The following is a 13,513-nucleotide window of genomic DNA, read 5'->3' as shown; positions in this document are numbered from 1 at the left end:
TTTTTTTTCACATCATTACTTTTTTTTTTTAACATTTATTATTATGTATACAGTGTTCTGCATGCATGTACACCTGTAGGCCAGAAGAGGGCATCAGATCACATTACAGATGGTTGTGAGCCACCGTGTGGTTGTTGGGAATTGAACTCAGGACCTTTGGAAGAGTAGGCAGCGCTCTTAACCACTGAGCCGTCTCTCCAACCGAGGAGACTATTTTTAAAGAGGGCAAGACATGAGAGTAAGAAAAACAAAGACTCTTCTTAAAATATTTTGTTTATTTATTTGTTTGTTTGTTTGTTTTTGAGACAGGGTCTCACAGTGCAGCCCCGGCTATCCTGGAACTTGCTCTGTAGGGCAGGCTGGCCTCAGACTCAGAGATCTACCTGCCTCTGCCCCTGGAGAGCTGGGATTAAAGGTGTGCGCCATCATACCTGGCTCTTCTTAGATTTTTTTTTTTTTTAAACTTGAATCTTAAGTTGAGAAGGATCAGGAATGCACCTGAGAAGAAGAAGCATTTCGGGAAGGGCACAACCAACACTGAAGTGAATCCCGATCACTCACCAGTCTTCTTACCAGAGGCAAAGAACATGGGCGGCGGTGGCCTGGGTGCTGAGGCTGCTCAGTTGTCATAGTCTCCTTGGGACACGGTGAAGCCTGCAGAGAATGGAAGGAGGACAAGGACTCTGATGCTGACCACAGAGCACCTGACGTTGAATGGCCTAGCTCCTATTAGACCCTCAAGTTTCAAGCTGCTGCTGCGCATATGCAGTTAAATTAGTCAGCAGGACTGGTGATGGCTGTCTCCTATAGAACAAGCCATGATGGGAGGATGTCTAGCTCTTAGCTGCAGTGGCTTGCATGTAGGGTTCATGTTCTTTTGGAGCCAATTTCCACTGTGGTTGACACTGCCCTGTGCTGTTTACCCCCTCAGAGTCCTGACACTCCTTCTCACTTGGCTAATAGCCCTTTCTCTGTCCGGTCTAAAACAACCCCAGATGAAAAGTGATCATAAGAAAACACTTTCTATACCCAAGTTAACAAAAGATGCCACAGGATCCGCGCTAGCCTGGTGCTAAGCGTTGTAAGCCCCTTGACATTTTTGTTTGACTAAAACACTCTGTTAGTACTCTGAGGCATTCATGAAGTGAAATGGCTTGTGCTAATCTGGAAGATAAGATGTGAGATCACACACCGAAGCTAAGTGACAGGTAAATGATACAGGACGTGTTATGGGAGATAAGATGAGGGCAAAGTCGCTCCTCGTTGTAAATTTCTTGAGTGAAGTGAGATTTTACTCTGGGACTAGGAAAAGGGAGTCACTGTAGTTATTACAGGATAAGAGAAACAGGTTTCAAACAGTTTCTCTCCTGTGAACTCTCTTTAGAAACTATCAAAGAACCCAGGAAAATGAAGGACCATACTAAGAGAGGGGTGCTGGATCCATGACACCATAGTCCAGTATGAGAGCACCACGTAGAGGTTTGTCCTTTTATATGGCCCTGGGCAGGGCCACGCCCCCGTGTCACGTAGCAGTGACGTCACAGGTAGGCCAACTGAAGCAGAACACTAGCAAAGTCAACTAAAGAAAGCATTTAATTGGGGCTGGCTTCCAGTCTCAGAGGGTTAGTCCATTACTAGCATGGTGGGAAACAGGCAGGTGGGCGTGGTGCTGAAACAGCTGCTGGGAGCTATACCTTGATCCTCAGGCAGGAGAGAAGGAGGGGGGAGGGGAAGAGGAGGGGAAGAGAGGGAGAGGGAGTGAAGCTTGGTGTGGGCTTTTGAAACCCACTGTTAAGACACCAAGAATACGAAGGCCAATCAAGTCCTATAGGGTCCTTCCTTCATGAACTTTGTATCTAACTAACAAGTTGACAATGGACAAGAAAATATATGCACATGCAGTATGTAGTACCAAGAAAATGTTCAGATAGTAAACAGTGCTGAATGAAGACAGGCCTGGCACATCAGTTAAGTTTTTTCCAGAACGTCTCTTGGAGATAAATTGAGTTTTGCTGAAGCCAAAGCAGGAATTAGAAACTCTGAGAAAGGCACTGACCAGAGGCTTGTGGGATAACAGCTCAAGTCGGAAAATGAGCAGAAATCTGATCACATTGCTAGACAGTTTGGAAAGTTATGGCGTTGAGATAAAATGTAAAGCCTGGGGCCCAGGAAGCAGGCTGAGTGGGAAAACGTGCTTGCTGCTCAAGCCTGGCAAACCAGAGGTCTACCCCAAACCCACCGAAAGGCGGAAGGTGGAGGTGATCTCACACTGGCATGACCCGCAGGAGCATGCGTACACATCATGCAACTGCGCGACAACAGATTCTTTAAAAAGCCCCAGGACGTATAGTGTACTGCACACCCACCAGAAGAACCTCGCTGGCCTGTAGAAAAGGCATGGGAGTGACAACTGTCCTCTGATACGTTTAGTTGACATTTCAATAAAAGTGCCTTGGGCCTTCTACTTATTTTGAAAAATCAGAGTGCACCACAACATGAGTTTCGTGTGTTTCTGGCAAAGTCCAGATAAACCCGGGGAGTCTAGAAAGTTCCTTAACTATCCCCTCTGAAAAGCCAAAAAAATGTTTGACTCCCAGCCATGGATTCTCCCTATTGCTTTGGCTGATGTCAAGATATTTTAAAACGGCCTGCCTGTCCTTTTGCGCAAGGAAAAAGGTCTCACGTTTGTGCCGCTGAACGTCAAGGCGGAGCGCGGGGCGGGGCCGCGGGCGCTGGGCCTGTAGGGCCTACAGCTCCAGGGAGGCCCAGGGAGGGCCCCGCCATGCCACTCCTGTGCTCGTGGCTGCACGGCCGCCTCCTGCGGGCTCTGCACCGTTCGTGCGCGCTCGCGTCCGCGCAGAGCCGAAGCTGCCACGGAACCTGCGGCGTCCCGACCGGGGGCGCGCGGGGCGGGGCGGGAGCGCGCTTGGGTGAGGTGGGTGGCTGGGGCGGGAGCGCGCGCTGCTAGGGGAGGCCGGGCGGGAGCGCGCGCGCTTCTGGGGGAGGCGGGGGCGGGAGCGCGCGCGCTGGTCGGGAAGCTAGAGCTGCTTAGGTAGCCGTGAGGTCGGGCCCGAGCGCGGGAGCGAATCCATTGGGGTCCCCCGGGGAGGGGAGCTTGCGGCGGGCGGAGCCTCCGCTTGCCCGCGCTCGAGCCCTTTGCGGAAGGCCGCGCCCCTGTCTTGCGCGGTGGGCTCGTCCAGGCGGGAGATTTTTTTTTTTTTTTTTTTTGCCCCCGGCTTACCGGCTCCCGCGCTCACAGCATTCCGCTTTCCTCCCTTTTACCGCCATGCCCTGCTCGGAAGACGCTGCGGCCGGCTCTGTGAGCAAGAGGGCTCGGGCGGAGGATGGCGCCTCTCTGCGCTTCGTGCGGCTCTCGGAGCACGCCACGGCGCCCACTCGCGGATCCGCGCGTGCCGCAGGCTATGACCTGTACAGGTGAGAGCCACGGCCCGGCGGCATGGATGCAAACACCGAGCCTCGGTGCAGTCTTGGCTCCACCGCGTACGCGCAGAAACTCGAGTTCACCTGGAGCAAACTTCGGCAGGGGTTTTTGGGCGAGAGCGCAGGATGGAGAGTAAACGGTTGTGACATTTCCAAAGCGTTACTCTGCAGCGTGCACTCCACCCTTTCCAAGTGGAAGGTCCGGATGAGCAAGGCGTATCCTTGACCGTAGGGTAACCGTCTGTGGTGTGCATGTTAGGAAGGCTACGTGGGAGTGTAGGAGAAAGATCCGTAGAGCTGCTTGCATTATACATTCACTCCGTCCAAGGACTGGGAACTTAAGTACCAGCATCCAGGGCTAGTGAAATGTTTCAACGTGAAAGTACTTGCCGTGGCCACCAAGCCCGATGACCCGAGTCTATACTAGCGTGTCGCATCTTAGGAGAGACTTGAGATATTTGGCCATCTCCTAAATAAGCCGGTGTTTTCTGTATATTGAAAATGACCGATGTCTAAGAGTGCAAATTCCATGTGAAAGGAATGGAGCTACTCTATACACTATCCGATTGAATTAAGGCCTCCAGAGTAATTTCCGGTGCACATTGTAAAAGTGTCTGAAGTTTTTTTATCAGGAAGGGGGCTGCAGTATTGGAGACAACAGCATTTGGCAGGTAGATCTTCAAAAGTCGATTTTGATCAGTGTCCAGCCCAGAAGCTGCTCTGGGAGACTAGCTCTCCCAGCAGCCACTCAAGTTCAAAGCCATAGCGTGGGAGGCTTATTGAACTACCTGGCCAAGAAGGAATGCAGTGCACCCCAGCCTCTCTCCTGTGTTTTGTCTTGAGATTTTCTCCTCAAAAGGAGACGCGTTTCAAAAGTAAAGTGGGCTCAGATGCATTAGCAGGTTAGACGTGCCTGGCATGGGGTGAGGGCCTAGTGAGTGAGCCCTTTTCTTGGCTTTTATTTTCTTTCCATAAGGTTAGTGAATTAAGCCTGCCTTTCTGAGCCTCGCGCTAATTCCCCAGCCATCACTTTCAGAGACAAAAAACTCAGAGTAGTGACAATATTGACATCTACTTCCCCCCCACCCCCATCCCCACTTCGTAGAACCAGCTGGCCTGAAGGTCATAGAGATCTCTGAGTGCGGGCATTAAAGGTGTGTGCCACCACGTCCAGCCTACCAGCTGTCTTTATAAAGCTAAAAGAAAATACCTACTACCTTCTAAGCATACTTTTTTAGGTGTGTTAAGAATCTATCATTAAGATTTCTTATAGGATCTAAGTTTATATGAAGCGATGACCTATCTATATACACTCTGTGTGCGTACTCACAGGTGAGAATGTTAAAGCAGTTTAATAAATACTTACTTGATTTAAATGACTTTTTAGTGCCTATGATTATACGATTCCACCCATGGAGAGAGCCGTTGTGAAGACAGACATTCAGATAGCTGTCCCTTCTGGCTGCTATGGAAGAGTAGGTAAGAGCTTTAAGAAATGGCTAACAACTGTCGTGTCCATCATTTATGACAACTCATGTGGGCACAAAGCGAAGAGATAAGGCCTGGGCTGTGTCCTAAGGTAATGAAGTGCCATCTGACCAGATACACCCACTTAAAAAAAAACTGGGACTCAGGTCTGCTTTGGGCCTCTTTTTGCTTTTTATTTCGAATACTTTCTTGGGTTTATAGGGTTATCAAGTAGACAACCCAGTTGTTGGTTCTTACAACTTCACAGAAGAGTAGAAAATTGAGGTGCTTTTTATTTATTTATTTTGGTTTTTTGTTTGTTTGTTTTGAGACAGGGTTTCTCTGTAACAGCTCTGGCTGTCCTGGAACTTGCTCTGTGGTCCAGGCTGGCCTTGAACTCACAGTGATATGCCTGTCTCTCTGCCTCCCCAGGGCTGGGATTAAAGATGTGCGCCACCAGGCCCGGCTTTATTGAGGTGCTTTTTAAATGAAACTTCCTCCTGGTTAGCATTGTCAGTTCTGCAAGAGTTAGTCTGCATATGAGGTCACATTCTTTGTAAGTGATTATATTTGTGTAAGTAAATGGCCCTTAGAGTGGTGGCTCCTGGCATTTTATATTGTGTGGGAGAGACTACCGGAGTGCCTGCATCCACCGAACCCTAACCTGTTCTGCATCCCATTGATGAGGCGGAGGGCCACTCTACTCCAAGAGAAGTACCTTGTATGTTACTGCCGAGAGAAAATGGACTGTGAGTCTGTGGACCGGGGTTTTTAGGGGCACACCACCTGTCTAGAGTGTGGATTCCAAAGTTGTCAAAAACGTAAATGCTTTTTGTTAGGTACTTTGGCCCCTAAAAGAGCAAAATGGTTCTCCTGGTCTCTAGCATCACCAACTACTACACTTCTAAAGTCCCAGGGTAGAAAAGCCAAGAGCTGGAATGAGGTAGATATCCCAGGGAGAGGTAGCAGTTACTGCCATAGCGCCTGCTTTAGATTACTCTGAAGCGAGGAGCTAGACATTAGGATGGTTAAGGTGGACCTGAAGACATTAGGATGGTTAAGGTGGACCTCATCAGCAAGTTTAAGCTATACAGCGGTTTTCCTATTTTTTAGAATTAAAAAAAAATGTATAGGAGATTTTGCTTTTGACGACAGCTATAGATATTTTTAGTTCACTGTTAGGGCCTTGGCCCTTCCTCATGTTTCATGGTCCAAGTCTCCCATTTTGAACCACAGGTTGGGTGAGAAAGATGGCTCAGCGAGGAAAGCCTTTGTCACGAAAGCCTTGTGACCCAGGTTCCATCCCAGGGACCCCTCGTGTAGGAGGAGAGACCTGAGGTCACATGAGTTGTCTTCTGACCTTGGACACACATCATACACGTGCACACGTCATAATAAGTGAAAACGACTGAGACGCTGGTCAGAGGGCTCCAAGCTGTAACTAGGGTGAAAACAGACGCATTAGAGGAGGCCACGGTACTTGAATTATGTCAAAAAGTAGTGCGTCTGTTATTTCCCCTTACCGTTGGAAATGACCACTGTTTTCCTGTTTTGTTTTTAGCCCCACGGTCCGGCTTGGCGGTGAAGCACTTCATAGATGTGGGAGGTAACATTATCTCTTTATCCTATGAAACTTTGTGGGTGTCCTTGCCACTGGGAACTTGTAAACCCGAGGAGGTGATAATGCTACAGGTGTTCGAACACTATTCGGTAATGTCTAATGCTTAGGGATCGTATTACATGAAACGCGTGTTACTTTACTAATAGGCGCAGTCTGGCCAACGGCTGTGCCGTGCTGTGCTAATAATCTGTGTTTAGTGCAAAACTGGTTCTTAGACTGGGAAAACCTTTTGTGTGGTTATTGAGTTATAGTTAGCTGAACTAATAGAGGAGAAGGTTCTAGAAAGGCAGATCCAGTTTGTCAAGAGTTTTCTTAGCTCTGTGAAAAAGGCCATGCTTGTTTTGTAAAATATAACAAGGTACTTTTTCCACATGATGCTTTCCTACATGTCTCAAAATTATCTTCTGAGACACCTGTTTCCCTTGTCCCCTTTGTAACTGTGTCGTCTGGTAGCCGTCCTTACGACAGGGCTTCTAACCGTGCCTTTATTTGTAATGAACGTTCACTTTCCCGATAGGACTTTTACATATTGCCTATCCGGTGTATGTGAGCCTTTTTTGCCTTCGTGCGTACACAATGCGCCATGTGCGTGTGTGGTTCTGTTGGAGGCCAGAAGAGGGCGCCATCCCTAGACCTGTTACAGAGGGTTGTGAGCTGCCATGTGGGTGCTGTTAAGTGAAACTAGGGGTCTTCTGCAAGACCAGCAAGCGCTGCTCATCCCCGAGCCATCTTTATCGGCCCTCTGAATAGGATTGTCTATTTCTGATCTCTTACTGGGGCACACAGCTATACTGATGTGCTAGTGTTTTGACTTTTGCCTTCGTCCAGTGTTTCATTTCAGACACATTGGCCCTCAGAAGTATAAGTATGCTAGATTGTCATTTTTTTTAAAAAAAGATTTATTTATTACTTATACAGTATTCTGCCCACACCTGTGCCTGCCCCATCACAAGAAGGCACCAGATCTCATTACAGGTGGTTGCTGGGAATTGAACTCCGGACCTTTCGGAAGAGCAGACGGTGCTCTTAACCTCTGAGCCATCTCTCCAGCCCTAGATTGTCATTTTTACAGAACCATGCCAAAAGATGCTTTTTAAGATGAGAGAACTGACTTAGAAATGTGTTTCTAGCACCACTGTTCTCACTGGTGGGATTAAAAGCTGCCCGTCCCCTTACTGTCCTGTATTAACTGTTCTGTGCCAGTGTAGGTAGGAGGAGGCTCATTGAGTACAGGATGAAGCTTGGCTGCCCAGACCACCTTAGCTGTTTTTTTAAAGTACTGGAGTCTCCTATAGTGTCACTAGGTGGCGCTGTGGGACAAGCCAGATACCCCCAAAATAATTTTCTGATCTATATAGCCTCAAGGTTGATATTTGCAAGCCTGTCTTAGGTTGAGAATTCCCAGGGCTTAGGTATATTTAATTTTCAAAAATTATTTTTCACAAGCCACTGATGGTCCAACAGTTAAGAGCACTGGCTGCTCTTCCAGAGGAGCTAGCTCAGGTCGCAGCACCCGTTGGACTCACCTCTAGTTCTGGGGTATCTGACGCCCTGTTAGACCTCCTCAGGCACTGAATGTGCATGCTGTGTGATGCACAGATACCTATGCAGGCAAAACAACAACCATGTACATTTTTTTTAAGCCAAAAACTAACATTTTACCAACTCAAATATGGTCACTTGGGATATGCTAGTTATCTAACTTAAAGTTATAAAAGATTTTGTATTTTTAAGTGAAATTTCAATTTTAGGGGACGATCCTCATCTGAAACTAGAAATTACCATGCCTACCTCTGAGGGGTATGAGAGCTAAGTAATGTGTGTGCAGCAGCCCATAGTGTTTGGCACATAGTAATTTGAGTTAACAGTTCTGTCTCCTAAGGACGTAATAGATGTTTTCATGTGGAAACTTCCTTTTTGTCTCTCCCAACGTTGTTTCTAGATTTTACTCTGCTTAAAACACCTCTCTGGGGGGCATCGTGTGATTGGAGAGTTAGTGTGCCTGTTGGTTGGTACAAGGCTGCTCATAAAATCACATTGTGGTATGTTCCAGGATGCAGAATATTAAAAAAATAAATAAAAAAAGTCTCCTAGGTACAAGTTTATCGTAGTTGGCGACTGAAAGGAGATGCTGTTAGAGGCTTCGGGCTGTAAGTAGGGTCGAGAGGAAGTGTTGAGTTCACATCTGGTAGGTGTGGAGCATCTGTACCAAAGCCGTTTCCAACGATGACATGCCAGAGCCGTGACACAGAAACCTTGCCTGCAGTCGGCTTAACCGCTGCCAGTTCCAATGCCTGGTTTTTCCATGAATAACTTTCCAAGATCCTCAGTGCAGGCTCATGGGGAGATGTGAGAGTGCATCAGTCTCCACAGGAATTATACGCAATGCTTATAACCTCGGAGAGAAAAGATGGATGTTGTGGGGGTTTCTTGCCTCTTTCCTTTTTTGTAATAGCAGTGCTAGGATTGAACCCAAGAGCTCACACACCCTCGAGGCAAAAGTTCTGCCTCCCTCTTGTCTCTTGTGCTCTCTTTCCTTGCAGTTGCCATGTAGGTCCTGGGAACTGAACTCAAGTCCTCTGCAAGAGCGGCTAGTGCCCTTAGCTGCTAGGCCGTCTCCGGCCCCTCTTTTCACATCTTCCAAGAGACAATCTCACTAGTTACCAAGTGAGCCATGAACATGCAGTCATCCTCCGTCAGCCTCCTTCCCTCAGCCTCCTCCCTCAGCATCCCAGGTAGTTGAAATTATAGGTCTTTGCCACGGAGCCAACATTGCTTTTATTGTTTATTTGCTTGGAAGTAGATGGCTTTCACATTTTTGTGTTCCTGTTTCATCCTGTGAGGTCTTCAATGGGTACCCATGGAGGGGGAAGACAAGTGGGGGGACAGGAGACACAAAGAAATGAGGGCAAGTCTGGATTCTGCCCCAGCGTGCCGGGGTTCAACTAACGCTCGGGAGGAAAATTTTCCTGTATAGGGACAGAACACAAGACACGAAGAAGGGGGCAAGTCTGGATTCTGATCAAACCCCGTTTATTGAAAATGTTCAGAGTTTTTATAGGCACAGAGGCATGGGTATTTGCATAAGCAAGGGTTGCTATGGATACCTAACTGTGGAATGCTCCAGCAGGTGTCTACCTTTACAGCTGCTATAATTGCAGAAGAGAGAAATTCCAGAGAGAAAAGGAAGTTGTGAAAGATCTGGTTAGTCAGGAAAAAGTTCCCAGAACTGCTGCTCGCAGGCAGCTGGCCTTTAATCTGATCTTACCAGTAGTCTTACTGGAAAAGCTAGTTTATAGCCAGAAAGGAGTAGCTCGGGGGTCTTAGAATGACCAGCCCCCACAATAAACCACAACAGGTGTCTAACTGCTGAACCTCGACAGGGTCAGCTGGTTTCTGAATGACAGACTGCTGAAGAAATAGGAACCTAGGCTCTGACAAGATGGAAGAACATTGGCCATATAGCCTGTCCCCTACATGTTCCAAGCATATAGAATAGGCTGGCCGTATAGAATTCAAGATAGCTATTTGAATACTCTCTTCAACAAGAGAACTTTGTAGATACACAGAGGAGGTATATTTATGCTAGAAAATTACTATATTTGTAACTCAAAAAGAACACACTAAAGCGATCATAGACAAAAATATAAAAAAACATGTGATATGCAAGTATCCATTATATATGTGGAAAGAAAAATGTCTAGCCACATGGAAATGGGCCATGGAATGTCATATTTATCATATTGGCCAGTAAGTCAGACTGCTGCCGTCTGGTCCTAGTGCAAATGCACACTCATAGTGTTGCTGCTGGCGTTGGAGTGGCTGTTCCTTTGGGAGTTATCCAGCGATATCCTCACAAATACATACATGGATGTATATACGTGTCCATCCTTTGACACGAGAAAGTTATTTGTAACTTATTTGAGGTAGCAGTAATGCACAAGGATGCACATCAAGGGGTGCCTTGTATATCTTAGCAAAACCACGAGAGCAGGTGGGTAAGTGGTGTTACGTAAGATAATATCTGCATAGAGATAACGGCGCTTCCTTTCTACGTACGCATCTGGAAGGAATGGCTAGAATTTCTGCTCTTTCAGAGAATAATTATTTGGTGTGGAAGAATTTTAAAGTAAAATTTCTTACCATAATATTGGCTTTAACCTTGTGCATAGTGATGCTGTTTTGAGTAATTTAGTTTTCTAATAAAGTATGACCAAGAAAATAAGTCAGTCCAGGTTATCGCTCACAGACTTAACTTGTAATAGATATGCTTATTAGGCCGAACCTCAGGGGTCAGCCACGGTGGAAACTCTCCAGCCTTCCGTGGTCATCCAGCATGGCCCATGCTCTACACTGAGGAGTTTCCTTGTTAAGCACAAACTACGTCGGTCCTGCAGTCAAGCTTTCTCCAAAGAGTACAAAAATAGCTGGCCCCATCTTTACATCAGTTCTTTCCCTGAGTAGTAAGGCCTGAACTAATAAATTGGTAATAAAAAGGAAACCTTATATAATATTTGGATTGGTGAAAAGTTTGTTGCTGTTCCACTGGGGGAAAAATAGACTCTCCCTTAGTCTAGACAGAATGAACTGCCTTTGACATGTGGATTAGATCTCCATGTTAAAAACAGAAACGGAGGGAGGGCTGTTAGCCACATTATCTGTGCTTCCGTAAACACATCAGGTTCCTGACTCTGGACACAGCTGAGGGCAAGTCTGGGCATGTATCTTCTGGGCCTTGGCAGGTCTACTGTAAAAATCTATTTGGCTTTATAATATAAACAGGTACTAATTAGATGTTTAAAAACAATCTTACTGTCTTTACATAAGGCCAGCAAGATGGCTCAGTGGGTAAAGGTGCCTGCTGCTGAGCCTGGCGGCGGGAGTTCAGGCCCCCATGGTAGAAGGAAAGACAGAAAGACCCGAACCCAGCACTTGCCTTCTGACCCCCACACATGCGCTGTTATAGCAACAACAGAAGCTTTAATTGAGCTCAGCAAGCTAACCAGCCAGCGTTTACTGCACAGTCAGGGTTTTAAAAAGGACAGTGCAGAGGTCTTAGCTATTGGCCAATAGGACAGTGGTTGGAATTGACAGGGGCCGTATAAGGCTCAGTTCTGCCGCTATCCTAAGAGCTGCGAGGCTGCTGCTCAGCCCTGCCACCACTGCTTCCTGCTGCAGGTCACCAGGCTCTGGAGTGTCTTTATAAAGTGAATTTCTTTGTAATTCAGAGTATCAGTGCAAGCTGTTACCATAGAAGACTTGAAGTCCAGCTCTTAATTTTCTCCTAGTCTTTTTTTTTTCTTTTTTTAGATTTATTTATTTTTTATGTATACAGTGTTCTGCCTCCATGTAACACCTGCAGGCCAGAAGAGGGCACCAGATTTCATAGTAGATGGTTGTGAGCCTGGTTGTGTAGCTGTTGGGATCTGCACTCAGGACCTTTAGAAGAGCAGGCAGTCCTCTTAACCTCTGAGCCATCTCTCCAGCCCCTTCTAGTCTTTTTCAGCATATGGACTGGGAGGTTGGGCACCATAGTTGCTCTGCCCAGCTTGAGGTAGGAAGTGCTCACAGCTGATAAGCATCCAGCATGGAAAAATTGAGACCCACTTTTAAATTCTTGTATTTGAGGAGAAAAAAAATTTTTTTTCAGACTATGTAGGACCAAAGGAGATCCACTTTGTCCACTGTAAGAATAAGAATCTCAGAAAACCTTTCAAAAAGTGGTTTTGAGAGGGTTGTAGACCCCTGGCGTTTTGATGGCAGAGACCAAGATAACATTTTCTCTTCCAGCTGGTGTCATAGATGAAGATTATAGAGGAAACGTTGGTGTCGTGCTGTTTAATTTTGGAAAAGAGAAGTTTGAAGGTGAGTTAAATACATATGCTCACGTACATAGTAAGTTTTGGTTTTACCTGTAAAGCTGACTCCAGTTCTCGTTGAACAAGACAGGATGTCGAAAGCACATCAATAAATATTGGTATTTACTGGTATTTTATTTGCATTTTCTTCAAAGTGAAAAAAGGTGATCGAATTGCGCAGCTCATTTGTGAACAGATTTTTTATCCGGACTTAGAAGAAGTTCAAGTAAGTGTTGAAATCGGTGAGTGGTGTGGCATAGTCGTGTGGCGTGGCATAGTCGTGTGGCGTAGTGGACAGGAGGAGGGTTTGAGAATGTGCTGTTTGTGGCTAAATCGTGTGCGCGACTGGGAATATCTTAAGCAAGATTAATTTTTTAGTTTGAGAATGTTGAGTGGCTTCTGTCCGGATGATGGTGAAGGGTTGAAGGAGGAGACGGTCAGGCAAAGGGCTTTGTGTGCCGTGCAGAGGCTCGGACACCGCCTGGTTCATCTTCCTGTCATGTCTTTCAGGCACTGGATGACACTGAAAGGGGCTCAGGAGGTTTTGGCTCCACAGGAAAGAATTAAAAGCTTGCTTGAAGGAGTTTGCTGTTCCAGTGCTGTAAACAGGAGCTTTCATTCTGGAAGCATTTCATGTTCTACGATGGGAGAAAGGAGCCCTGTCAGGGTCCCATGGGGACTACGCTGTCCCTGGTTAACGGTGCCTGAAAATCTGCATTGTGAGGATGGCATTGACATGCAGACTTGTAAAACCGAATGTACAATTAGATTTGTTGTTGTTGTTATAGTCTTTAAATTATAGCCCTCAACTGGTTTTGCTTTCATTGCTGTATCAATTGTAGCTTTTTTATACAATAAAGTTGAAGTTGTTTAGCAGATACGATTTTAATAAGCTGACTGAAGAACCAAAAAGAGGTCATGTGTGGTTCAGGGCTGTAACGGCACCTGGAAGCTGAGTCAGGAAGATTGCTGTGAGTTAAGAGGCTAGCCAGGGCTACTCTGTGATGCTAAGGGAAGGGGGAGAATGTTAAAAGTTAACTCCTTATTCTTTTCGGCACTGGTGCTGTGTGTCACTGGCCCTTTAAAGGTCTGCCCACCCCAGATTGGGAACCCACAAAAGTACTAG

At 46.5% G+C, this 13,513-nt stretch overlaps 1 protein-coding gene across 1 annotated transcript; it reads left to right on the top strand.

Annotated features, from left to right (window-relative positions):
- The first annotated feature begins 2,726 nt into the window (after positions 1-2,726).
- DUT (deoxyuridine triphosphatase) lies at positions 2,727-13,265 on the top strand. The gene is made up of 7 exons (XM_084775517.1): positions 2,727-2,930; positions 3,303-3,435; positions 4,829-4,920; positions 6,470-6,514; positions 12,320-12,394; positions 12,543-12,613; positions 12,898-13,265. Exons 1-7 carry the CDS (start codon positions 2,783-2,785, stop codon positions 12,952-12,954), a joined length of 621 nt encoding a protein of 206 aa, XP_084631643.1. The 5' UTR covers positions 2,727-2,782; the 3' UTR covers positions 12,955-13,265.
- The last annotated feature ends 248 nt before the right edge of the window (positions 13,266-13,513 follow it).

Source organism: Acomys minous, assembly GCF_964271855.1.
Source record: "Acomys minous genome assembly, chromosome: 3".
NCBI lineage: Eukaryota > Metazoa > Chordata > Mammalia > Rodentia > Muridae > Acomys > Acomys minous.
Note: the sequence above shows the minus strand (reverse complement) of the source record. Positions and strands in the feature narration are given on the sequence as shown.

What these genes read in the sequence shown, in the direction of transcription:
- DUT (XM_084775517.1), top strand. Translation starts at nt 2,783, where the DNA reads ATGCCACTCCTGTGCTCGTGGCTGCACGGCCGCCTCCTGCGGGCTCTG. An exon ending in CGGGGCGGGAGCGCGCTTGG is followed by an intron (nt 2,931 to 3,302) that starts GTGAGGTGGGTG and finishes CCTGCTCGGAAG; the next exon opens with ACGCTGCGGCCGGCTCTGTG. An exon ending in GCACTTCATAGATGTGGGAG is followed by an intron (nt 6,515 to 12,319) that starts GTAACATTATCT and finishes TTTCTCTTCCAG; the next exon opens with CTGGTGTCATAGATGAAGAT.